Consider the following 25,349-nt stretch of genomic DNA (forward strand, 5'->3'; position numbering starts at 1 on the left):
CCTGGGCCAACAGGGGGATACTGTATATAGTTTTCACTCAGGTCTGTAGATAGATTTCACTCAGGTCCGCGTCCGTTATTTTAGGCGGGAACTCTGAGCTGTTGTGGTTACAATGTTGACAGCCGGCTGACTATAAATACAGGCCGGCTGAGCTGTTCACTGTCAGTTTATTTCCAGCTTACCAGAATAAAAGAGCTACTTGAAGAAATCGCTGTGCCGACTGCTATGTCAACCCACAACTTAACACTGGCGACGAGGATGGGATGGATGGACATCAGAGCACAGCCAGATGCGGCCAGCCTCTGAACTGAGCTGAATCACAGAGCGAAATCACTGAGCGAAATCACTGGGCAGAACCAATTCAGAGCTGACTGTTCTGGCTGGAGCACTGTGTTCCATCCATCGCCCTTCACGCCGGCATCGGAATCATGGCTTCACTTGTGCCTCTACCGCCGTTTGCGCCAGCATCTGAATCATGGGACTCCTACCTCGCTCGGTTCGACTGCTACCTCCAAGCCAACGAGCTGACAGCAGTATCAAAGGATCGGAAGCGGGGCCTATTCCTCAGCCTCTGTGGGCCTGAGGTGTTTGAGACGGCCCGAGCATTGGTTGCGCCTGAAGCAGTCCAGGAAACACCATGGGACACGATCCAAGAGAAGCTCCGCAGCCACTACGCACCAAAGCCGTCCAAGATTGCTGCCCGCCATGCGTTCTACCACCGGAACCAGGCAGAGGGGGAGTCAATCAACAACTACACCACCGCCCTGCGACAGGCTGCAATGCACTGTGAGTTCCGAGACTTAGACGATGCCCTGATGGATCGAATCGTCTGCGGGGTCCGGGACATCCATCTGCAACGGCGTCTCCTAGCCAAGCCAGACCTCACGCTACAGAAAGCCATTGAGGAGGCTGTGGCCTCAGAAGCTGCTGAACGCTCCGCTCAGGAGATCCGCAAGTCCAGCAGCCCGCGTCTTGCTAGGGAGCCAGTTCCGGTGCATCATGAAGAGGCCAGCAGTGATGAGGCATCCTCCAGTGAAGACGATGATGTGCACCAGACAAAGCGGGAGCGCAGGAAGTTCCAACAGAACTCCAAGGGCCAACCGGAATGTGCTGGCTGCGGAGGCAACCATTCCCGCGCCAAGTGTCGATTCAGAGACGCCATCTGTAGGAAGTGTTCCAGAAGGGGCCACATCGCTAAGGTCTGCCGATCGGCTCTGTCTGACACCCCCCCTTCATCGACTCGCAAGTCCAAGTCTTCACTCCAGTCTGCCAAGGAAAGTTGTTTCGCTCTCACCAACTGCCGCTGCCCGTCTGGAACCACGATTGGCCAAACCGACTCGTCGACGCGACGCAAGCTGAACGTCACGGTGCTCATTGAAGGAGCTCCATGTGACATGGAGATCGACACCGGGTCTGCCCTGTCCATCGTGTCATGGAGCACCCTCAAAAGACTGGTACCCAGAGTGTCCAAAAGGCAACTCGACTCTCACCGCGTACACCTGAGAGACTACCAGGGAAACGACATTCCCGTGGTAGGCGTTGGCCGGTTCCGGATCGCCTTCAAGGATTTTTCGGGCCTGCTCCGGTTGGTGGTGGTCGAAGGTCAGCGGCCAAGCCTCCTAGGGCTAGACTGGTTTGATGCCCTCGGCCTGGAAATCACCGGCATCAACTGCATCTCTAACGCAGAAACTGAGGGTCTGGTCAAGGACTTTGCAGAGGTTTTTGACGGCACCTTGGGGCAATATACAGGTACGCCCATCTCCTTTAGCCTTGATCCACAAGTCGCCCCCATCAAGCTAAAGCCACGCCGGGTTCCCTTTGCTCTCAAGGCTAAGGTGGACGAACAACTGGACAAACTGATCGCCCAAGGAGTTTTGGAGCCGGTTGACCACGCAAAGTGGGAAACCCCCATCGTCACGCCTGTCAAGCCAGATGGGTCGGTGAGAATCTGCGCTGACTACAAGTGCACGATTAACAAGGCACTTCAGCAGCACGCTTATCCGGTTCCTGTTGTCCACCACCTGCTGCATTCCCTGGGTGAGGGTAAGGTCTTCGCTAAGCTGGACCTTGCCCAAGCCTATCAACAACTGCCTGTCGATGATGCCACTGCTGAGGCCCAGACGATCGTCACCCACCGGGGGGCATTCCATTGCCGCCGGTTGCAGTTCGGGGTGAGTGTGGCTCCTGGCATCTTCCAAAGCCTTATGGAGCGTCTCCTGCAAGGGCTTCCGGGCGTGGTACCATATTTTGATGACGTCTTGGTGTCTGCAGACTCACACCAGCAGCTGTTCGAGCGCCTCCGTGCCGTGCTGACCAGGTTCCAGGAGGCCGGGCTCAAGGTAAAGAGGGAGAAGTGCCAGATTGCCGTTTCACAGGTAGAGTTCCTGGGCTATCTTATCGATGCCTCCGGCCTTCATCCAACCACATCCAAGATCCGCGCTATCCAGCAGGCCCCCACCCCAAAGAACAAAACGGAGTTGCAGGCATTCCTGGGGCTGCTGAACTTTTATAACATGTTCCTGCCCCACAAAGCCACAGTGGCTGAGCCTCTTCACCGACTCCTTAGCACTAAGACGCCTTGGGCCTGGGGTCATCGGGAGACGGCGGCCTTCAACGCGGTCAAGGCTCTCCTTTCTTCAGACAGTGTGCTGGTACAGTACAGTGAATCCAGGCCGCTGGTCCTTGCCTGCGACGCCTCACCTTTTGGCATCGGTGCTGTCCTTAGTCACTGTTTTCCAGATGGAAGAGAAGCACCGCTCGCCTACTTTTCCAGGACACTATCTCCGACGGAACGGAATTACAGCCAGCTCGACAAGGAGGCATTGGCACTTGTGGCTGGAGTGAAGAGGTTCCATGAATACCTCTATGGCAGGACTTTTGACCTCATCACTGACCACAAGCCACTCCTGGGCCTCCTCGCCGGTGATCGTCCAACTCCACCGGTCCTCTCACCACGCATGCTGCGATGGACTGTTTTCCTGGCTGCCTACCACTACCGGCTCATCCATCGCCCGGGGGAATCGATGGGCCATGCCGACGCCCTCAGCCGTTGCCCTCTTCCAGCATTTGTGGAAGACCCGGCTCCAGCTTCATCGCTCCTTCTGATTGAGGATCTTCCGACAGCGCCTGTATCGGCTGCCACTGTGGCCTCCACGTCTGCCCAGGATCGCACCATCAGCCGGGTGCTCAACTGGGTGTGGAGGGGGTGGCCACAAGGGCCTTTTGCATCGGAGTTCCAGCCCTTCGCAACCAGACAACATGAACTCTCAGCTCATCGCGGCTGTCTACTGTGGGGAGACCGCGTCGTGATTCCCCAGGGACTCCGTCAGCGCATCCTGGAGGCTCTGCACGTTGGCCACCCGGGAATTGTCAAAATGAAGGCGTTGGCTCGGTGTTACGTCTGGTGGCCTAATATGAACGATGCCATCACTGCCTGGGTGTCCGCCTGTCAAGCGTGCCAAGAGTCGAGGCCTGCACCACCGGCAGCTAAGGGACACACCTGGGAGACGCCAAAGACACCCTGGTCGAGGGTGCACATCGATCTGGCTGGCCCCTTTCACGGCCGGACCTTTATGGTAGTGGTGGACGCCTATTCCAAATGGCTGGAGGTCGCCCTGATGCCCTCCACCACTACCGAAGCTGTCATCCGGGTGCTGCGAGGCCTGTTTGCAACGCATGGGTGTCCTGATGTCCTGGTCTCTGACAACGGACCGCAGTTCACGGCAGGCACGTTTGAGCGGTATCTTTTGGGACTGGGCATCCGCCATGCCCTAACGGCACCTTTTCATCCATCCAGCAACAGGCAAGCGGAAAGAATGGTGCGCTCGACAAAAGAGGCACTGGCGCGCCTGGACCGGGGAGACTGGCATGAGCGGGTCGCCGAATACTTGTTCGTGCAACACATCACCCCTCATGCGGCCACAGGGAGGAGCCCTGCTGAACTGCTTATGGGCCGCCGCCTCAGGTCACCGCTCGACCGGCTACACCCAGACTTTGTCGTGGCTGAACCCCCAGGCTATGCCAACGCACCACGGTCATTTGTCCCAGGAAACCAGGTCTTTGCCCGGAACTATGTGGGGGACATCCCTTGGGTGCCAGCCACAGTAGTGGGAGTCACTGGACCTCGCTCATACCAGGTGGCACTCGAAGACGGACGCTTGTGGCGACGGCACATAGACCAGCTTAGGCGCAGGGTTGGCGACTTGGACACTACCGAGGTGCCCCCAACTGCGCTTGCGGCTCCAGAAGAGACACGTACAGATGGCGAGGCCCCACCTACACCTCCCTCGCAAACTGCCAGCGTGGAGCCGAACCAAGCCGTTTCAGAACAGACTCAGACCACTCCAGTTGCGGAGGCTCCACCCACAGCAGCGGATCCAGGGGAGTTGGTTCCAACGCCACCTAGGGTCGCACCACAGCCTCAGCGAGAACTGTGTGGCCCTCCGGACTTGGCTACCAGTCCCCGGCGGTCTGGCAGAGTTTCCAAGCGCCCAACTTATTTAAAGGACTATGTTGTTGGACAGGTATCACTGTTGGTCTAAGTAGGGGAAATGGAACCGATATGCTTTTGTGCCTAATTGAACCATTACGCGTAGTGCTGTATATAAGGAAACCATTACGATTGTAACTAACGCCTTATCTCGGTGGGGAGGGGTGTTATGTAGTGTAGTTTCACCCTGGGCCAACAGGGGGATACTGTATATAGTTTTCACTCAGGTCTGTAGATAGTTTTCACTCAGGTCCGCGTCCGTTATTTTAGGCGGGAACTCTGAGCTGTTATGGTTACAATGTTGACAGCCGGCTGACTATAAATACAGGCCGGCTGAGCTGTTCGCTGTCAGTTTATTTCCAGCTTACCAGAATAAAAGAGCTACTTGAAGAAATCGCTGTGCCGACTGCTATGTCAACCCACAACTTAACAGACCCCGAGAGCGTGGGACCCCCGAGGCCCACAGGGGTGCCATGGCGTCTCTGGGAGCGGCTGGGACCTCTGGAAGAAACAAAATGGCGTTCCCGCCTATTTTGGAAAAGGGCGGGAAACGCCTTCTCCTGGCCCTGCCGCCTCCCTGGGCTCCTAAACGGCCTGCCTGGGCCTGGGGGGAATCCAGCTGCCCCCAAACAATGAGGGGAAAGAGGAACAGGAAGAGAGGGAAGGAGAAATGAAGGATAAGCTGGGCGGGGGAGCAGCCATGAGGGAAACTCAGGGGGAAAACTCCCTCAGGAAAGGAGAGGAGGCGGCCCAGGGGAATCTGAAAGGGGATTGGCCAGCTGTCCACTGGAGAGGCTTCTGATTGGTCCAGCCCTGCTCTGGGGTGGGAAATAGGGTCTCCTGCCTCCATGTAGTTCTGGGAGTCCAGTAGAAACTGGTTTTCTGGCAGGACACGCAGGGAAAGGATGGCAGGGGTCCCTCTTGCTTTGAACTGGAGTCTGGTACCCTCTCTCCACCATCCTGGTCTTCCCGTTTCCCCCAATCATTATTATTGATTTGCCCCCCTGAGCAGCCCGAGCCCCCCCCCCCGGGCTTCCACACCTGCGCCCCCCCCCAAGGATCGCAGGTGCGTTTCATTTCTCGCCTGGGACACTTCCTCCTCCGTCTCTTTTCCTGGAATGAAAAGCGGCTGCAGAAGCAGAAAAATCCACTTGGGGGCGGGGATTATTTTTGGGAGGGGAGGGGTCTCCCGGCTGGGAAGCCCCCCCCCCCCGCTGAGCTGGAGGGTGTTTTTTGGAGGGGTGTCTTGAGGGAGCCATTTCTGAGCCCAAGGCACCTCCCGCCACTAGGCAGCCCTTCGCCTCTTCTCCCTCCCATCCTTTCCGTGGGATCCAGGAGCCTCTATGTTGGGGGAGAGCCAAGGAACCCCCCCCCCCGTCTCCCTTGCAGTTAGTCAGCTTGGATGTGGGCTCCTTGGGGCAGAGTCCTTGACCCAGAGGGAGAAAAAGGGGGGGAAGGGGGCAGCTCCTAGAGCGCAGGCGCAGAAGCAGGAAAACTGAAGGCAGGGAGAAGGAGCGGCGCGCTAGGCTTTGTAAGGGTTAAATGGAGCAGAGCTGGATTCCTAGAGAGGACGGGAAGTGAAGGGGAGGGGGCAAGGTCCTCCAGAGCAGAAGCCCCTCCCTCCCCGCTTTCTTCCCTTTCCTTTGCAAAAGCTTCCTTGGTGCCCCTCCTGGAATCCGGTGAGTCACCTCTCTCTTCCCCGTGAGGGTGCAATGGGGAGAAGGGGGTCCCAGGGATGCAGGGAGGGGGCATGGGGGTCGCTGTTCATATCATGCATGGTGGGGAGTGACCCCCAAGTCAGGGAGCTGAGGGTCCTCCCTTGTCCTCTGCCAAGCTAGGGAGGGGCCACTTCGCAGGAGGTCTGCTGCCCTGTTCTTCCCTGGGATCCAGATACTGCCTTCCTTTTGGGGGAGGGGACTTTGGGTCAAGAAAATAAACCCCCTTCAGATGGAGGGAAAAGTCACATTTGTGAACAAAGGCTGCAGCCAGACGGGAACATTTGCACATGGGGGGGGGGCACAGGGAGAAGAAAAGCCCTTCTGCATCTGCAGCAGCACAACCGGACCACTTCCTCTGTCCCAGATGCAAATGCAACAACACATGTCTCTCCCCCAGATCTCACTCCCAAAGACACACTCTTCCATGGTCTCCTAAGACAGATGGATGCCAACCAACCAACATTCCCTCCCCTCCCCCTCCTGGTGCCCCTTGAAGTTGGCTTGAGGGCATTGGGAGGGTCCACCCCACCAGATGAAGAGAGAGGAGGTCTTTCCATCTGGAAAATGGGAATGCTTGCAAAGATTTACTTGAAAATGATTGCCATATAGATAATAAAATTATTATTTTATGGAATTGCCCCACTTACACAAAGATTAATACCCATCATTTAAATACACAAGAAAATTGTTACAGAAATGAACAGAGCAATGTGTAGACGATCATCTTTATGCTCCCTTTTTCTCTTAGGGTCCAGTGTGCTTTGAAGACGTAGCTGTTCCTTTCACAGAGGAGGACTGGGCTTTCCTGGATCCTGACAAGACAGCTTTGCAGAAGGAATTCAAGGAGGAGAATCGTGGGATCGTGGCCTCTGGTAAGGCTCCCTGCTGGATCATAAGATCACTTTTGAAATTCCATACAGATCTCTGAAGGACAAACCTCCTCTATTTTGAGGGAGCCCAATAGCGCCACCTACAGCATCTGAGATGTTAACACATCCACAACTCTCCTGGAATGGAAAACTCTCAATAGGAGATGTATTTCCTGTTCTTTCTGGGAATATTTTTCCACCAGTCCTGCCTTTTCAAACCATGATGAGGCTGGTCTGAGCTGCCCAGGCCTTCTTCAATGTAGGCTTCAGAGATCTTAGGGACGTGGAGGTACATCCTGTCAATTTTCTCTTTCCCTTTCTGCATCTCTCTGTTTTTGGTTGAGCAAAGAAATGACTGAGCTTGGAGCTGGAGCGGATTCCATGACTGAGCCAAATTAAATCCATCCCTGGAAAGAGCCTGGCTTTTTGAATGTCCAGTTCCCATAAATAAGTTAGCTAATACCAGCCAAAAAAGGCAGTAACTCCCTTCCCTTCTTCCTCTGTCACAAGTATTTATTTTCATTGTTCAGTCATTTCAGGCTCAATTTCTTCCTCAGGCTAGGATTATTATTATTATTAATGATAATACTGCCATATGACAGCAGATTGTAGGTAGTGATTTGGAAAGTAAGAAGAAAGGAGACAACAAGATAATCCACACAATGGAGAACCCATAGAAATATTCAGAGTGTGGAGAGAACTTTAGTCAGAGCTCCCAGTACACTTCCCATCAAGGAAAGCTCTTCATTCAGAAGGAGAGCCTCACTTCACAAGAAAGAACTAACGGGGGGAAGAAATTAGTGCTTGAAATGTGGAAGGCTTCCTTCGCAGCTCCACCCACAATTTCCATGAGATACTTCATAAAGGGGAGTGTTTGGAAAAAGCTTCATACAGGTCAGAAACCATATCAGTGCTTGGAATGTAGAAAGAGTTTCATTCAGTTGGTGAATCTAATTTTCCATGAAATATTTCCTGCAGGGGACTGTTTAGAATGTGGAAAAAGCTTCACCTAGGAAACCAGTCTCAATTTCTATTAAATAAAACACAGCAGTGATAATCATAGAGAGCCAGTGTGGTGTAGTGGTTAAGAGCAGTAGTCTCGTAATCTGGGGAACCGGGTTCGCGTCTCCGCTCCTCCACATGCAGCTGCTGGGTGACCTTGGGCCAGTCACACTTCTGTGAAGTCTCTCAGCCCCACTCACCTCACAGAGTGTTTGTTGTGGGGGAGGAAGGGAAAGGAGATTGTTAGTCGCTTTGAAACTCCTGAAGGGGAGTGAAAGGCGGGATATCAAATCCAAACTCTTCTTCTTCTTCTTCATAGAATTTTAGAAAATGGTATAAGGCATATGGTATAACTAGTTTTAGGAAACTTCATGAAGAATTAAGGGGAAAGATAGCATTGACCTGGAGTAGTAAGAAAATTTATGGTCTCTCCCCGAGTGCCAGGGGCCCTCCTCCAAAAAGAGCTTTTTTTGTTGGAATTATTTCATTTTTTCCAATTTTTGGCAATTAATTGGCAATTAATGTTCTCACTGCCACTGTGGCGTAAAGAAATGCTTCCTTATTTTCTTTTGGTATATCTGCATCCAATATTCCCAATAAAAAGGCTTCTGTTCTGGGCGCAAAATTTTGTTCAAATGTTTTCTTTAGTTCTTCATACACCGTATCCCAGAAGCCCTTGATTTTATCACATAGCCACCACATATGCAGAAGTGTCCCCTCTACTCGGTTACACCTCCAACATGATTTTGATTTTCTTTTATACATTTTACATATCTTGGTTGGTGTTAAATACCATCTATAAAACATCTTTATCAAATTTTCTATTATTGCCTCACAAGCCGTAAAATTCCAACTCTCCTTCCATAATTTTTCCCATGATGTTAATTGAATAGGTTTACCTAAATCCATATCCCATTTGATCATTACTGCCTTTACCTGTTCATTCACATCCTCTCACTCCAATAAGGTTCAATACATTTTAGAAACTACTTTTTTGTTTTGTTTTGTTTTGTTTTGTAATAATTCTTCATCCAATACTGAAATTGCAAAACCCTTTTTCTTGTCAGCTTTGAAGACCTCATTTATTTGGTGATACTGGACCCACCCTGTTAGGTGGTGTTTATTTCCACCCTCAGTTTGGTCAGACTCATGCTGGTAGCTTCGAGAACACTGTCCCACCATCTCGTCCTCTGTCGCCCCTTCTCCTTGTGCCCTCCATCTTTCCCAGTATCAGGATCTTTTCCAGGGAGTCTTCTCTTCTCATGAGGTGGCCAAAGTACAGTATTGGAGCCTCAGCTTCAGGATCTGTCTGTCCTTCCAGTGAGCACTCAGGGCTGATTTCCTTCAGAATGGAGAGGTTTGATCTTCTTGCAGTCCATGGGACTCTCAAGAGTCCCATCCAGCACCAGAATTCAAAAGCATCAATTCTTCGGCGATCAGCCTTCTTTATGGTCCAGCTCTCACTTCCATACATCACGACTGGGAAAACCATAGCTTTAACTATACGGACCTTTGTTGGCAAGGTGATGTCTCTGCTTTTTAAGATGCTGTCTAGGTTTGTCATTGCTTTTCTCCCAAGAAGCAGGCGCCTTTTAATTTCGTGACTGCTGTCACCATCTGCAGTGATCAGGGAGCCCAAGAAAGTAAATTGTCTCACTGCCTCCATTTCTTCCCCTTCTATTTGCCAGGAGGTGATGGGCCCAGTGGCCATGATCTTCGTTTTTTTGATGTTGAGCTTCAGACCATATTTTGCGCTCTCCTCTTTCACCCTCATTAAAAGGTTCTTTAATTCCTCCTCACTTTCTGCCATCAAGGTTGTGATATTTCTTCCAGCAATCTTAATTCTGGTTTGGGATTCATCCCGCCCAGCCCTTCGCATGATGAATTCTGCATGTAAGTTAAATAAACAGGGAGACAATAAACAGCCTTATCGTACTCGTTTCCCAATTTTAAACTAATCAATACTTGCATATCCAGTTCTAACTGTAGCTTCTTGTCCCACATAGAGATTTCTCAGGAGACAGATGAGATGATCAGGCACTCCCATCTCTTTAAGAACTTGCCATAGTTTGCTGTGGTCGACACAATCAAATCCTTTTACGAAGTCAATGAAGTAGAAGTAGATGTTTTCCTGGAACTCTCTAGCTTTCTCCATAATCCAGCGCATGTTTGCAATTTGGTCTCTGGTTCCTCTGCCCCTTCAAAGTTTTCAGTCCACATACTGCTCAAGCCTGCCTTGTAGAATTTTAAGCATAACCTTGCTTGCGTGTGAAATGAGTGCAATTGTGCGGTAGTTGGAGCATTCTTTGGCAGTTTTCCAAACTTGCTGGCATATTGAGTGTAGCACCTTAACAGCATCATCTTTTAAAATTTTAAACAGTTCAGCTGGAATACCATCACTTCCACTGGCCTTGTTATTTGCAGTGCTTTCTAAGGCCCCTTTGACTTCACTCTCCAGGATGTCTGGCTCAAGGTCAGCAACCACACTACCTGGGGTGTACGAGACATCCATATCTTTCTGGTATAATTCCTCTGTGTATTCTTGCCACCTCTTCTTGATGTCTTCTGCTTTTGTTAGGTCCTTTCCACTTTTGTCCTTTATTATGGTAATCTTTGTACGATCTTTCATATCTCCAATTTTATTGAACAGATCTCTGGTTTTTCCCATTCTATTGTTTTCCTCTATTTCTTTTCATTGCTCGTTTAAGAAGGCCTTCTTGTCTCTCCTTGCTATTCTTTGGAAATCTGTATTCAACTTCTTGTAGGTCTGCCTTGGATTCATATCAAGATCATTCTATCATTTTTGAGATTGCATCCCAGTGCAGCTTTTGCCACTCTTTTCTTGACCATGAGGGCCACTCCATTTCTTTTACGGGATTCTTGCCCACAGTAATAGTTATGATGGTCATCTAAACTGATTTTGCCCATCCTTGTCCAATTTAGTTCACTATGCCCAGGATGTCAATATTTATTTTTGCCATCTCATTTTTGACCACATCCAGCTTACCTTTCAACTTTGGCCCAGCTGCTTCATCAGCTCTGAATCTACTTGGGTGTAATCCTTGACGCCTCCCTTTCCATGGAGGCGCAAGTTACAGCAACAGCCAAGGTGACATTTTTCCACCTTCGCCGCATCAAGCAGTTGGTCCCTTACCTTTCCTGCCCTGACCTGGCCACAGTGATCCATGCGATGGTCACCTCCAGGCTTGACTACTGTAATTTGCTCTATGCGGGTCTGCCTTTGAAGCTGTCCTAGAAACTCCAGTGGGTGCAGAATGCTGCAGTGAGGCTCCTCACGGGGTCTATGCCAAGGGAGCATATTCACCCTGTGCTTTTCAAACTGCACTGGCTCCCGGTGGAGTACAGGGTCAGATTTAAGGTGCTGCTTTTGACCTTTAAAGCCCTTCACAGCCTAGGACCCTCGTACCTATGGGACCGCCTCTCCCGGTGTGCCCCACGGAGAGCCTCAAGGTCCATAAATAGCAACACTCTAGTGGTCCCGGGCCCTAAGGAAGTTAGATTAGCTTCAACCAGAGCCAGGGCCTTTTCAACTCTGGCTCCGACCTGGTTGCATGCTCTGCCTCATGAGACCAGGTCCCTGCAGGATCTGATTCCTTTCCGCAGGGCCTGTAAGACAGAGTTGATCCACCTGGCCTTTGGCTTAGAATCAGTTTGATTCCCTCCCCCTCTTTCTCTTTCCTTTCTCCTCCTATGAAGAGACTGCATCCTAATGTTTTAATGTTGTATCTGAATCTTTTAAATTGTATTTTAATCAACTTTTTATTATTGGTTGTTAGCCTCCCTGAGCCCAGTCTTGGCTGGGGAGGGGGGTATAAATAAAAAATTATTACTATTATTATTATATGTTAACGTCACAGGACGATATGGACGGTTGACCTGGTCAGGTTGTCTCCTGCATCGCTCCCCACAACTTCTGAGCGTTCCCTCCCAGGGACCTCCGAGAAATCTGGTGAGTTCCAGGAGAGTGGAGAGGGGGACATGGATGGATGGAAGGTGAAGAGGGAAAGCTCTCTGGCCAGAAATGAGATAAAGCAGGGATTTTGCTGTGGGTGGGGCCCCCAACATATTGGGAGGCTTCCCCTCCAGCCAGAAAATCCCTGCAGGGCCTCCGAGACTGCCTTTGCTTCTTCCTCTCTCCCAGGACCCTGCAGCTTCTTTTGGCTCCTTGACTTCTCAGGAAGGATGACAGACACAGATCCTTCAAAGCTAGTGAGGATGGAAGGGGAAAGATGGACGGTTGACCTGGTCAGGTTGTCTCCTGCATCCCTCCTCTCAACCACTGAGCGTTCCCTCCCAGGGACCTCCGAGAGATCTGGTGAGTTCCAGGAGAGTGGAGATGGGGACATGGGTGGATGGAGCCAGAGAGGTATAGGGGATTACTCAGCTAGGGGGTGGGGGGAGGCAGGCAGGCAAGCAGATAGAGATGGAGAAGGGGAACACCTTTTCGGGCTCCCCCACCTGCCTGCCTTCCTGCCTGCTCCTTTGTCATCTGCAGGCAATTTGAGCTAGGAATAGGTCACAGCTCCCCAGCCACCACAGCTCTCAAAAGGTCTAAAACCAGTTCTGTGATCTGAATGCCCTGCCAATGTCAGACAACTCCTGACAGTAAGAGCTGTTCGACAGTGGAATTTGCTGCCAAGGAGTGTGGTGGAGTCTCCTTCTTTGGAGGTCTTTAAGCAGAGGCTTGACAACCATATGTCAGGAGTGCTCTGATGGTGTTTCCTGCTTGGCAGGGGGTTGGACTCGATGGCCCTTGTGGTCTCTTCCAACTCTAGGATTCTATGGTTCTATGATTCTAACTCACTGATCCCGCTTTGCAGTTTGAATGCAGATGGGGCCTCTGTGTGTTGTCTTTTTCCCTTTGGAATAACTTTTTATTTGCTTTTAAAAACAAGGAACATAGGACTAATAAATGATACAAATACGTAGACTAAGTCTTCGCATGCCATTTGCATATCAAAAATAGCAGAATAATTTTGCAGGATTATTTTTAACATACGGTTCATCATTTGTGGTCGGTGTATTAGTTCTGGGTTCATGAATTGGTTTGAACTGAGTTATAGTCACTTTTCCTCTTCTGTTGCTAATGAAACAATACAGAGTTGGTCTCCTCATGGACATGGGAGGGGTGTTCAAAGAGAAGAAAGCGATTTATGTATAAATTTAAATTTAGACCAACCAGATTGAGGGAACAGCTGACGGGGAGTGTTCAGGTGAAGATGTTGCTGTTTGTTTCACAGACAAGGTGTGGACGTTCCATACATACCTGTATGTGATGAACTTCAACTCTTTGGCTGGAGACCAACAGCATCTGGGATTCTAACATCTCCCACTGTGAACCCAGAATGGAGGGATATCAACTGTTTCCTCTGTGAATGTTCTTCGTCTAGTCATGCCTTTTAAAACAGTGACCAGGATTCTCTGAACCACCCAGGCCTTAAATGCCGGCTTCAGAGTTTTTAGGGAAGTTGATGTAAATTCTGTCAGGCTTGTTGTTTTTGCTTCTGTTTGCATTTGATTGAGCAAAGAGATGACTGACCTTGGAGATGGAGTGGATTCCAGGATTGAGCAAGATCCATTCCAGATAAAAGCCAAGCAATATGTCAGTAAATACCAGCCAACAAAGGCAGTGAAAACTATAGAAAGGCCCCACATCTAACTATTTTTAGTTCTTCCTCTATCACAAGCATTCATTAACTTTGTTCAATGATCTGGAGCTCCATTTCTTCTTGAGGCTCTAATTCGCTTCTCTCTTCATTGCAGATGGTGATGAACTGGAAGGGAAGAACAAGGGGGAGCACAACAGAATCCACATAGTGGAGAAGTCATATAAATATTCAGAGTGTGGAGAGAACATCCGTCAGAGCTCCCAGTCCACCTCCCGTCAAAGAAAGAGCTTCGTTCAGAGGGATAGCCTTACTTCACACGAAAGAGCACAGAGTAGGGAGAAACCCTATCAGTGCTTGGAATGTGGGAAGAGCTTTAATCAAAGCACACATCTCACTTCCCATCAAAGAATTCATACAGGGGAGAAACCCTATCACTGCTTGGAATGTGGAAAGAGCTTCACTAATAGTTCCCATCTCACTTGCCATCGCAGAATTCATACAGGGGAGAAACCCTATCAGTGCTTGGAATGTGGAATGAACTTCAGTCAAAGGGCCAAACTCACTTTGCATCACAGAATTCATACAGGAGAAAAACCCTATCGGTGCTTTGAATGCGGGAAGAGCTTCGGGAAGGGGGACAAACTCACTTTGCATCAAAGAACTCATACAGGGGAGAAACCCTATCAGTGCTTCGAATGCGGGAAGAGCTTCAGGCGGAAAGACACTCTCATTTCCCATCAAAGAGTTCATAGAGGGCAGAAACCGTATCACTGCTTGGAATGTGGAAAGAGCTTCAGTCAGAAGGCGAATCTCACGTTCCATCAAAGAATTCATACAGGGGAGAAACCCTATCACTGCTTCGAATGTGGAAAGAGCTTCAGTCAGAAGGTGAATCTCACTTCCCATCAAAGAATCCATACAGGAGAGAAACCCTATCAGTGCTTGCAGTGTGGAAAGAGCTTCAGTCAGAGCCACAGTCTCACTTCACATCAAAGAATACATACAGGAGAGAAACCCTATCAGTGCTTTGAATGTGGAAAGAACTTCCGGAAGTGGACACAGCTCACTTTGCATCACAAAATTCATACAGGGGAGAAACCCTATCAGTGCTTGGAATGTGGAAAGAGCTTCACTAATAGCTCCGATCTCACTTGCCATCACAGAATTCATACAGGGGAGAAACCCTATCAGTGCTTGAAATGTGGAAAGAGCTTCAGAAGTAGTTCCCATCTCACTTGCCATCAAAGAATTCACACAGTGGGGAAACCAAAAAAGAGCAATAAAAGAAAAAATATTAAACAACCCTTACAAAATACAATTGTATAGAAAAGAGAAAGGGGGGGATATAAACTAAAAATACTGTTTATGACATTTGTATCATTTATATCATATCATTCGTCAGCACATAGAAAGGCAGGCTCCCCTACTTCTCCCCTGTGTGACTCCCTCTTCCCCCGTATCCCAACCAGAGAGATCCTTCCTTCCCTGCGTTCCTTGCAGGTCCCTCAGACCTCCAACTGTCCTCTTCCTATGTGTGTCCTCCTAAATTCAAAATAAAGGAATCAATATAAAATATTAAAAATGCTAAAAGAAAGATGATGATGATCATTTATTGATCATTTAGTGGAATGGTTTGATAGAAAATTTAATATCCACCTGCACAAACACGGTGGAAGTCCCAGGTCTAATAGTTTGGGCACCAATCTATGTGGAAGAATAGTATTAACTGTAGAAAGTCTACAAATAACAATCTCACATAGTTCCCTTTCTTCTCCAAATGAGTCAGGACAGGATGTAAAGCAATTGCCACAGCATCCTCCGTGGATCTCTTTGCCTTGTATGCAAACTGCTAAGGGTCAAGTCCTACTGTCAGACAAGATATGATATGGTTCTTTACCCACTTTTGCTTTCCTGATACCCCTTTTCAAGTTCGCTCTTTGTATACCATACGGTATCCGGTCCCCAGTTCTACAAGCAGAGTTTCTGGCCTTGCAAGAATCTCCTAACCTCTCCCATCATCCAGGGCTTCCTATTCGGATACAACTTAACATACCTTTCCCTGATGCATTTCCTGTGCCGAATCTAATATAATCCAGGACTGTTGATGTAGAAGTTTCTAGATCTTGATGGTCGAACATATTCCAATCGTTCTCCTGGAAACAGTCCTGCAACTGCTGAGAGGCTCCCTTTGGCCACAGAGTAACCATCCGTGTTTATAGCTGGCCTTGTTTCCTGAGGGGTGTGTACACTGGTGTCAGAAGCAGGGACACATGATCTGAACCACCGAGGTGCGCCTCATAGACTTTATCTCCCTGGCAGTATCCCAACAGCAGGTTATGGGCCCTGATTCACAGCGCTTACAGGAGAGTAAGACTGTGGCAGACTGCGTTGAAAGGTATGTGGATGAAAAGTGAAAGCAAGGCTTTTCTGTTTGCCGCGGAAAGAGCTCTGTTTCTCATGGGAACCAAGGTCATCGCCTTTGCAGAGGCCGAAAGGGCAAAGGTAAACAGAGGCAGATGCCTGCAGATGGCCAGAAGCAGAAGGGGGGTGAAGAACCCACGCCAGTGAAAAACAAGGTTTTGTTTCCTGGCACAGCTTCACCAAAGGCTAAAGGCAAGTCTGATGGCCAGGAGCAGGGGGGCAAGCTGCAAAAGCCCATGCCAGTGGAAAACAAGGATTTGTTTGCTGGCACAGCTTCACCAAAGGCTAAAGGCACGTCTGATGGCCAGGAGCAGGGGGGCAAGCTGCAAAAGCCCACGCTGGTGGAAAACAAGGTTTTGCTTGCCAGAAAGACTGCTCCGACGGCCAAGGCCAGGTTTGTTGTTGATTCTGGTGCCATCGCCATGTCGCGAAAGACCGCCACCTATTTATCTCCTTCAAACCTCAAGAAGGTGAGATCCACCTGGCTGATGGAAAGACGTTGCAAATCGCAGGAGAAGGGACTGTGAGACTGGGAAGTCTGCGTACAACCATCAAAGATGTACTTTATGTTCCAGGCGCTGCAGGCAACTTGCTCAGTGTCCCACAGCTTACTGGGCGTGGTTTTGAGATTTCCTTCAAGAGGAGCGTTTGTGTCATCAGAAAAGGCAAAGAGGACATTTTGCATGCAAAGTTTATGGATGGATTGTTCTGTACAACTTATGATGACAAAGGTGCTGTTGTGTCTAATGTTGATTCTTGTTGTGTTGCACAAACTAACAAAAGTTCTTCATGCAGGATGCATTCACGATGCACACAGAAGGTTTTGTCACCTCTCTTGGAAGGCACTGGCCAAGATGCCAGTGATGGTTGAGGGTTTGACCATCAAACCCTGTAAGTTTCACATGAAATGTGTATCTTGTGCAGAGAACAAGGTGAAGGTTGCTCCAAAAGGCAAGGAGTCTAGCAGGCAGGCTTCCAAACCCTACCAGCTAGTGCATGCAACCTGGTAGGTCCACTTGCGCCCTCTCTGGGAGGAGCAAGGTACTTCATGGTTCTAATTGATTCTTTTTCCAGGTACATTCATGTGTTTATGCTCGAGCAGAAATCGCAAGCGTTTCCGAAGTTCAAGGCATTCTGTGCTTGCTTGGAGAATGTTCATGGTAAACGTATTGGCTGTCTCTTTACTGATCGGGGCGGGGAGTTCACTTATCAGCAGTTTGACGCTTTCCTGACTGAGAAGGGAATTCAGCATGAATTGTCAACGCCTAGATCGCCATGGATGAATGGGCTTGCGGAGTGAGCAAATCAGACGTTGCTGCAAGGAATGAAAACCTTGTTGCATGATGCCAATCTCCCTGATAGGTTTTGGGGGGAGGCTCTGTCAAATTTTGCTTACACTTTTAATCGCAGATTGTCATCACCTATTGGTTGTACCCCCTATGAGAAGATGTTTGGTAAGAAACCCAACATCAAGCACACGGGAATCTTTGGTTCTGACATGTGGGTACATACCCCACAAAGCAACAAGCTTGGGAAGCGTGGGGTACATGGTTTGTTCATGGGGTACGAAAAAGGTGCATATAGGGTATGGATGACTAACTCTATTAAGTTCACAAGGAGTGTTGAGTACAATCCTAAGTGGGGGGAAATGTGGGAATTTTCCAGAGTTACCCAGAGGAGGATGAAGGTGATGTCAAGGAAGCAGCTAAAGCTGAGGAAGCTGCTGAGGATGATGATGATGATGATCAGAGTTTGGATTCCAGCTCATTGGGCGGCGCTGCTGCTGATGTCAGTGACAGTGATGACACAGCAGACTACAAGACTGCAAAGGCCTCAGTCAGACCATCTGATGCGTCTGACAATGAACTGGAAGAACCACTGTTCACCATTGGTCACTTTTCTCCTAAGAAAGAGATGAGTCCAGAAGACTTGCGTCTAGTACGCAGATCTGAGAGGGCCACAAGGGCAGACTTCCAAAGAGATTTGCTGATGAGTTTGCTAAGACAGCAACTTCTGTTCTTAGTAGCTCAGAGAAGGTGTGGGAACCTTCAAGCTTCAAAGAGGTTCAGGAGTTAACCTCTAAAGATGCTGAGCCTTGGCTTAATGCCATGAAGGCTGAAGTTGATTCCTTGAACAGGAACCAAACTTGGGAACTGGTACCGGTAGTCCCAGGGATGAGACTGGTTGGCAGCAAATGGGTCTTCAAGGCCAAGACAGACCAGAATGGTAAGGTTGTCAGACACAAAGCCAGATTGTTTGTCAGAGGTTTTTCACAGGTACCAGGACAGGATTACCACGAGACCTACTCACCCACCATCAAATATGAGAGCATTTGGCTGGTGCTCAAGATCGCTGCGGAGGAGAAACTGCATGTTTCCCATCATGACATTAATACAGCTTTTATGTACGGGATTTTGAACGAGGAGCTGTTTATGCTTCCACCAGACGGGATGCAGACACAGAAGGGAATGGTCTGTAAACTGCGGAAATCCTTATATGGTCTCAAGCAGAGTGCCAGGTGTTGGAACACAAAACTCACTGAGACATTGCTTTCTCTAGGCTTTCACCAGGGCAAAGCTGATCTGTGTGTATTTGTCAAGGAGGAGGGGCAAAACAAACTCTATTGTTTATGTTACAGATAAACATAAACATTATGTTACAGACTTGTACATTGACTGCTTCCGCCACAGAATCCAAACAGATGTGACCAGAAAACACCATCGCTTACAACAAAATCTAAACCATGCTGAAAGGAGAGGCATAGATAATCTTTTTTTTGGTCTTTAAGGTGCTACTGGAAGGATTTTTTTTGTATTGTTTATGTTTTGTTGATGATCTTCTGATGTTTTGGAAGAATCAGGCTTTGTACCAAAGCACCCTAGCTCAGCAGAAGGAGCACTTTGACATGAAGGATCTTGGTGAGGTATCCAACTATCTTTCTCTGCAGGTGGAGAGGGACCAAGCAGGTAATTTTCTGGTACACCAAACACAGAAAATTGCTGATGTATTAACCAGGTTGAATTGGGTTGAGGCAAACCCAGCAGACACACCGATTGTGACAGGTTACCAGGTAGACAGTACTGCTGAAGCGTTTTCTGACACAACACTGTACAGATGCATTCTAGGGAAGTTGAATTTCATTGCCAGATGTTCAAGACCTGACATAGCTGTAAGCTGTAACCTGCTTAGCAGACATGCCAACAATCCTACTGTTCAGGATTGGAAAGCTCTGAAGCGCATAGCCCGCTATTTGAAAGGGACTATGCACTACAGGCTGAGGTTCACCAGTCAGAAGACTGGAGGTCTTGAAATCTTTGCAGATGCGAGTTTTGGAAGTGACACCACAGATGGTACGAGCACTTCTGGGGTATGCTACATGTACAACCACTGCCTGTTTGACTGGTTGTGCAAGAAGCAGACGACAGTGAGCCTACGTTCCTGTGAAGCAGAACTCAATGCTCTGTCATTTTCACTCATGGATTGTGAATGGTTGATGTAACTGTTTAAGGACATCAGAGTGTCTGTAAAATGTCCTGTACAAGTGTATCAAGACAATAGATCGTGTTTGTTGTGACGTGGGGTTTGTGATTTCAGCTCTCTTGGCATAATATGCTGGAGACAGTTCTCTAGTAACACTCCTTTATTAAAGCAAACAAGACTGAGGTCTGAGGAGGGGAAAGCTACATTTATAGGGACAGGGGACTAGCTAGAAAGGATACATTTTGGAGGGAACAATATCAGGCAATCAGAGTCCTGCCTTTTGGAGGAAACCAATAAGACAGAGGATCCAAATACAGCAGCTTAAATGAACCAATAGTAGCTGTACCCTCTGGAACCAAAAGGCAGTTACTTTACCCTAATGCAAATACAGACAATAATAATACAGATATAAAATCCTTTGACTCAATACACAACAGTGTTTGGCTTTGCTGAACTCAGAGAGTTGCAAGCAAAGAACCAAGTACTTGCAGACTAAGCAACATCGTGCAAGAGAGTGTATTCAGAAAGGACTCATTCAGGTGTCCTACATGCCAGGAAATGAAATTCCTGCTGATCTGTTGTCTAAGGTTGTTAACAGAGAACAACTAAAGGTTTACATACAAAGGTTACAATTGAGTGAACCACAGGTACTACAGGTTACACGGAAAGGGGGAGGATGTTAGGATATTTCCGTTCCACCTTAAAAGGGAGCAGGCTGTGAGTCACAGAGCCTGCGTATTTCCTGTTCACAGGATGTTTGTGTTTGCTATTGCTTTCGTTCTCTCTCTCTGTCGAAGACACTGACGCAAACAGTCAGTTCTTTCTTTGTTCTGATCAACGCTGAATAAAAGCTTGTAAATAATGCTCTCCTGAGTGCGACTTCTGGCTGTGCATTATCTGCTGATAAAAGGTGTGTATGAGCCCTGTAATGAGGCAAAATATTTCAGGAAACTCGTGTCACTAAGCGTTCATACTGCGTGACTACGGGAGATCGATGGATCGTCCGGCAGCCGGCTTGGGGGCCATGATGGACTTTATCTCCCTGGCAGTATCCCAACAGTGTACACTGGTGTCAGAAGCAGGGACACATGATCTGAACCACCGAGGTGCGCCTCATTCCCGGCTGATGTTCGTATACACCTTCTCAAGAGTATTTTCTCCCCTTTTTGCACACTCAATGTGCTGATGGGATTTTGGGAGTACTGCCCTCACATCTGTGTGAGTGAAGTCCCCCACAATAATCTGCGCTGCCTCAGGGTATCTGCTCAATGTAGCATTGATGTTTTCATGCATACTACTCATGGCCCTGCAGGCATTTGCAGTTGGTGCTACATAAAAAAAACTGCAGAGATAGTGCAGGATAGTGCACACCCCGGAAATGATCTCTTTCAGCTTCTGCCTTCTGGAAGAAGGTACAGGGTTATAAAGACTAGGACTAGCCACCTGAGAAACAGTTTCTATCCAACTGTGATTTTGGTTTTAGATGCAGTGTAAGGTAGTCTCCATGAGAGTATATTGTATTTAATTATGGGGTATCAGAGTTTTTAGGGGGCTGACCAGGTTGGGATAGCAGGCTTGTTGGTTTTTGAATGTCTGATGTACATTTTTCAATTTCGTTGTTCTGTATGGGACAATGACAATAAAGATTATCGTATTGTATTGAGACTCATCTGGAAAGGGCCATATCATGTTCCTTTCCCCACTTGCCAGGAGTCTGAGCTCCATTTGGGGCTCCTCCTTCCGCACCCCAAGGTTCCCCCAAAGCCTTGGGGAAGGAAACTGAGGCAGGCTCTACTCGCTCCCCAGGGCCCTGCAGGGGATTCAGGGTGGGGGCCCTGTCTCTTCCTCTGGCCATGGCACCCGCAGGAAGCCTTGGAAGAAAGGCAGGAGACCCTCAGCAGAGAACAGCCAAGTCCGGTTCTTGCCCGCAATGGCTTCCTCTTCTGAGGCTGAGTCTGGGCTGGACTGGGAGGACCCCAGTTCAGCCAGTTCCCTAAAGTCCCCCCACTGCCTCCTGAGACCCACAGGGATCAGGAGTGGGAGCGACTTTTCCTCTTCAACTACTGACTGAGGGGGAGGAACAGATGTCTTGGCCCATTTGGGGGGCAAGTGAGGGCCATCCAGAAAGGACTCCTGGGACCCCAAGGGGCTAGAAGGGGAGTCTCCAGCCTCGTCTACGGAACAGCCCTCTTTCCCCTAGGCCTGCAGGTGGAGCCCTTCTCCTAGCACTGACTCTTGGGGTGACCAAGGATGCTGCTCCAGGGGTCAAACTCCCCTGAGGGAACCCTCCACCTTTGAGGGGATAAAGCCCTTACTACTACTACTACTACTACTGTTATTCTCCTCCTCCTTGGGCCTCTGAAACAGAGGGCCTTTCCCTCCTGGCCCCCTGGCGGATCCCTCAAGGCCGCTTGCCTGGTGTCTCCCAATGGAGAGGCCTCCTCCGTGGGGCCAACATGGTGAGGAGAGAGGCTGCCCTGCGGAGGCCAAGCCATCATGGCAGGAAGGCGGCTGAGGGCCAAAGGTGCCGCCCTCCTTCATTCGGGAGGAGAGACCCCGAGAGCGTGGGACCCCCGAGGCCCACAGGGGAGCCATGGCGTCTCTGGGAGCGCCTGGGGCCTCTGGAAGAAACAAAATGGTGTTCCCGCCTATTTCGGAAAAGAGCGAGAAACGCCTTCTCCTGGCCCTGCCGCCTCCCTGGGCTCCTCCTGGGCCTGTCTGGCCATGGGGGGGGTGGGGTAATCCAGCTGCCCCAAACAGTGGGGGGGGGGGAGGTACAAGAAAAAGATGAAGGAGAAATCTAGGAGGACTTGGGAGGGGAGCAGCCATGAGGGAAACTTGGGGGGGGGAACTCCCTCAGGAAACCGGGCGAAGGAGAGGAGGAAGCCCAGGGGAATCTGAAAGGGGATTGGTCTCTTTTCCTGGGATGAAAAGCGGCTGCAGAAGCAGAAAAATCCACTTGACCGGGGGGGGGGGGATGATTTTCGGGAGGGGAGGGGTCTCCTGAGCTGGAGGGTGTTTTTTGAGGGGTGTCTCAATATTCCTCAATGTGATGCATTTTTGTAGGTCATGTTCATGAATACTTTATATGCGTTTTCTTTTGATACATCTCATGGTTGGAGAAGCAAATCGCCAGATTCGAAGCAGCACTGATTTTGAATGGAAGATGTGCTTTGCCTCGCATCTTGCTTCAAAAAGTGAGAATTTGGTAGGTTTACTTTTAAATGTGAACTGAATCGAATCTCTTCTCTCTCCCTCTCATTCCTTCTTTCCCATTTTTGCATCTCAGTCCTTATTGTACTGTTTTGGTGGGCCCTCTCATTTTCTAGGCTTCTTTTCTAAACACATCTTGCGCTTCTGCACAACCATGCATGCTGGCACCTCCTTCTCATGAGTATAAGGTACCATCCTGGCTTCATAAGCAATGACACTGAAAATCAGTAATAGATGGACTGGGGATTTTAAGTTTGCTTTTATTCCAAGAGACAAGCTCATATAATCACTGAAAATGTTAGAAGGACTTGTTTTGATGTTGAAGAAGGAGACTCTAGCTGGACATCAAACAGGATCTAGTGAATTTCATAGTGAGGGGACACCTCTGATTTTTTTAAGGGATCCTGGGTAATCAAGCAGTGATCAGTTCTTGAGTTTGCCTAAAAATCAAGCGAAAATTACAAGAGTTACTTCTGTTTCAGCAGCACTCAGAAAACTATGAAATTGAAGGGGAAAGGGGGGGGGGACGACCTTGTAGACAAGAATGAATATCCTGTCATGGTTTTACATCTTTATTTAGGATCTAGCTCAGCTTGGCACTGAACAATAGCAACAAGTGAAAACTCACTTAATGGAAAAAAGGAATATAATAAAATATTATATGTCCATAATATAAGCAGGTAAAATATAGCTAGCATTATAGATCTAAAAGAAAAGGAAGAAGGAAGAATTTAAGTGATTCTTCAGAACATTCATTTCCCATAATGAACTCAGGTCAGAATGTTTCACATACTTGGAACTAAGTCCTAAACTCAGTGAGGCTTACTTCTGAGTAGATATGCCTAGGGCTGTTCTGTCACATTCTAATGAACAAATGACATATTCCAATAACGAGGTCAGCTTTGAGAATGTACAAAAGAAGAAACACTCAAGAGATATTCACATGAGGGTTTTTTTTAGAATTCATCATCAAAGGAATTAGTGATGGGAGGAATATGCAGAAACCCAGGGATGAAAATTGAATTCCACCTTCCCACAACCAGTTCTGTTGTTATGGAAACACAGAGAATGACATCTTTCTTTTTTTATTAATGGATATGCTAATGAGCTGAGGACTTCAATGTATATGGGAGTTTCCTTTAAAACTAAATGTTACATATATGCATTGTTTCTATTTATGGAATTGTCGTTGGTTTCACAAAAGCACTAAATAAATGGAAATACACTAGGTATAGAATTGCATCTACATGCTACCCATGTGGGCTTGTACAGGATTACACTACAAGTCATTTCACCCTCTTATCGTATTATGGACGCTGTCCCATGGAAAGCCTTCGATATCTGCAAGCAATAAATCTTACAAGAATGCACACAAATAGACATACTGTATGAAATGTTGTAAGCCTGTAAAGAAATGTATGGTTAAGTCTAGTAAGCATCTTACAAACTGTCTTAAGTGATTCTCCCCTGCACAAAATGTGACCTGAGTTATATGTGATATAAAGTGCTTTCTGTGTTCAGCAGGTCCCTCAGCCGAAATCCAAGGTGGCCAATTACTGCTCAAGTAAGTTATTAACTTATAAAGACCAGGAAGGGCAGAAGGAGGTCAACATGAATACTCATACTTGAATTCAGAGTAATGGAAAGAAGAAATGTGTTTCCTTAGGAATATCTAAGCCCCATTTTGTTTCATGGGAGACAAATCATTAGTAAAGGATGAATTATTGGTAAAGGAGGGCAGTCTGAAGTCCCCCATATCAGAGGATCCTTGACATACTAAGTCTAGGGGCTTTGGGAGTGGAACAGGTTGTGTGTGAGATTATGGTTTTTTTTTTTTGGGGGGAGCCGACATTACCTTTTGCAACATCCCTTCACACTCCCCTGGCAGTTTCCCAACATCCACAACTTCCAATCTTAACCTTTGTGGGTGCAACCACCATTCATTTTATAGCAATCCTTGCTGCCCTCTGGTCTTTCCTGGGCAAATCCTGTAGAAAGGGAGGGGGGAGAGAAAATCATTGTCCACAGGGAAGCGGAGAGTAAATTCAGAATAGGAGGAAAGGGAGGCAAAGGTTCACAGACTGTAGAACAGGAGCAGGGAGTCTACCTTTTTGTTGTAATTTAAGCAAACTAGATCAAGGAGTAAAGACAGCAAAAACCAATCTGTTTGAGAACTGAATCTGATCCCCGATAATCTTCTTTATTTCAGTGAAAAACTTTAGGCAAAATGGCAGCCCCAGTGTGCACTCCAGCCACACGTGGAAATAAGTACCCTTGTTCCTGTATCTCCTCCAGCACAAAGCAGAGGAGCTGGAAGTGACACAGAAACCTCGATAGGAGCACGATACCTTGTCAAACGCATTTTTAAAGCCAATTCATGTGTCTGAACAAATACCGTCTTAAAAAGAGGCACTCTCCATAGCCCCACTCCCATTTTCCTTCATCAATATTCTCCTTCTTCCATGTAGATTTCTAACTGGTCAAATCTCCTAACTTAATATTGACTAAGGCTTTTTACATAGCTGCT

General features: G+C 48.2%; 1 protein-coding gene and 1 long non-coding RNA gene across 2 annotated transcripts; both read left to right on the forward strand.

Annotated features, from left to right (window-relative positions):
* Positions 1-11,949: 11,949 nt before the first annotated feature.
* Positions 11,950-15,282, forward strand: LOC309529504 (uncharacterized protein). Its single transcript, XM_082217784.1, has 3 exons — positions 11,950-12,048; positions 12,241-12,414; positions 13,863-15,282. The coding sequence occupies exons 2-3, from the start codon at positions 12,282-12,284 to the stop codon at positions 15,032-15,034; spliced, it is 1,305 nt and encodes a 434-aa protein (XP_082073910.1). The 5' UTR covers positions 11,950-12,048; positions 12,241-12,281; the 3' UTR covers positions 15,035-15,282.
* A 7,276-nt stretch (positions 15,283-22,558) lies between these two features.
* On the forward strand, positions 22,559-23,981 carry LOC309528447. The gene is made up of 2 exons (XR_014217750.1): positions 22,559-22,817; positions 23,783-23,981. It is a non-coding gene; the product is annotated as an uncharacterized lncRNA (long non-coding RNA).
* The last annotated feature ends 1,368 nt before the right edge of the window (positions 23,982-25,349 follow it).

Source organism: Podarcis vaucheri (genome assembly GCF_965113315.1).
Source record: "Podarcis vaucheri genome assembly, chromosome: 3".
Classification (NCBI taxonomy): Eukaryota; Metazoa; Chordata; class Lepidosauria; order Squamata; family Lacertidae; genus Podarcis; species Podarcis vaucheri.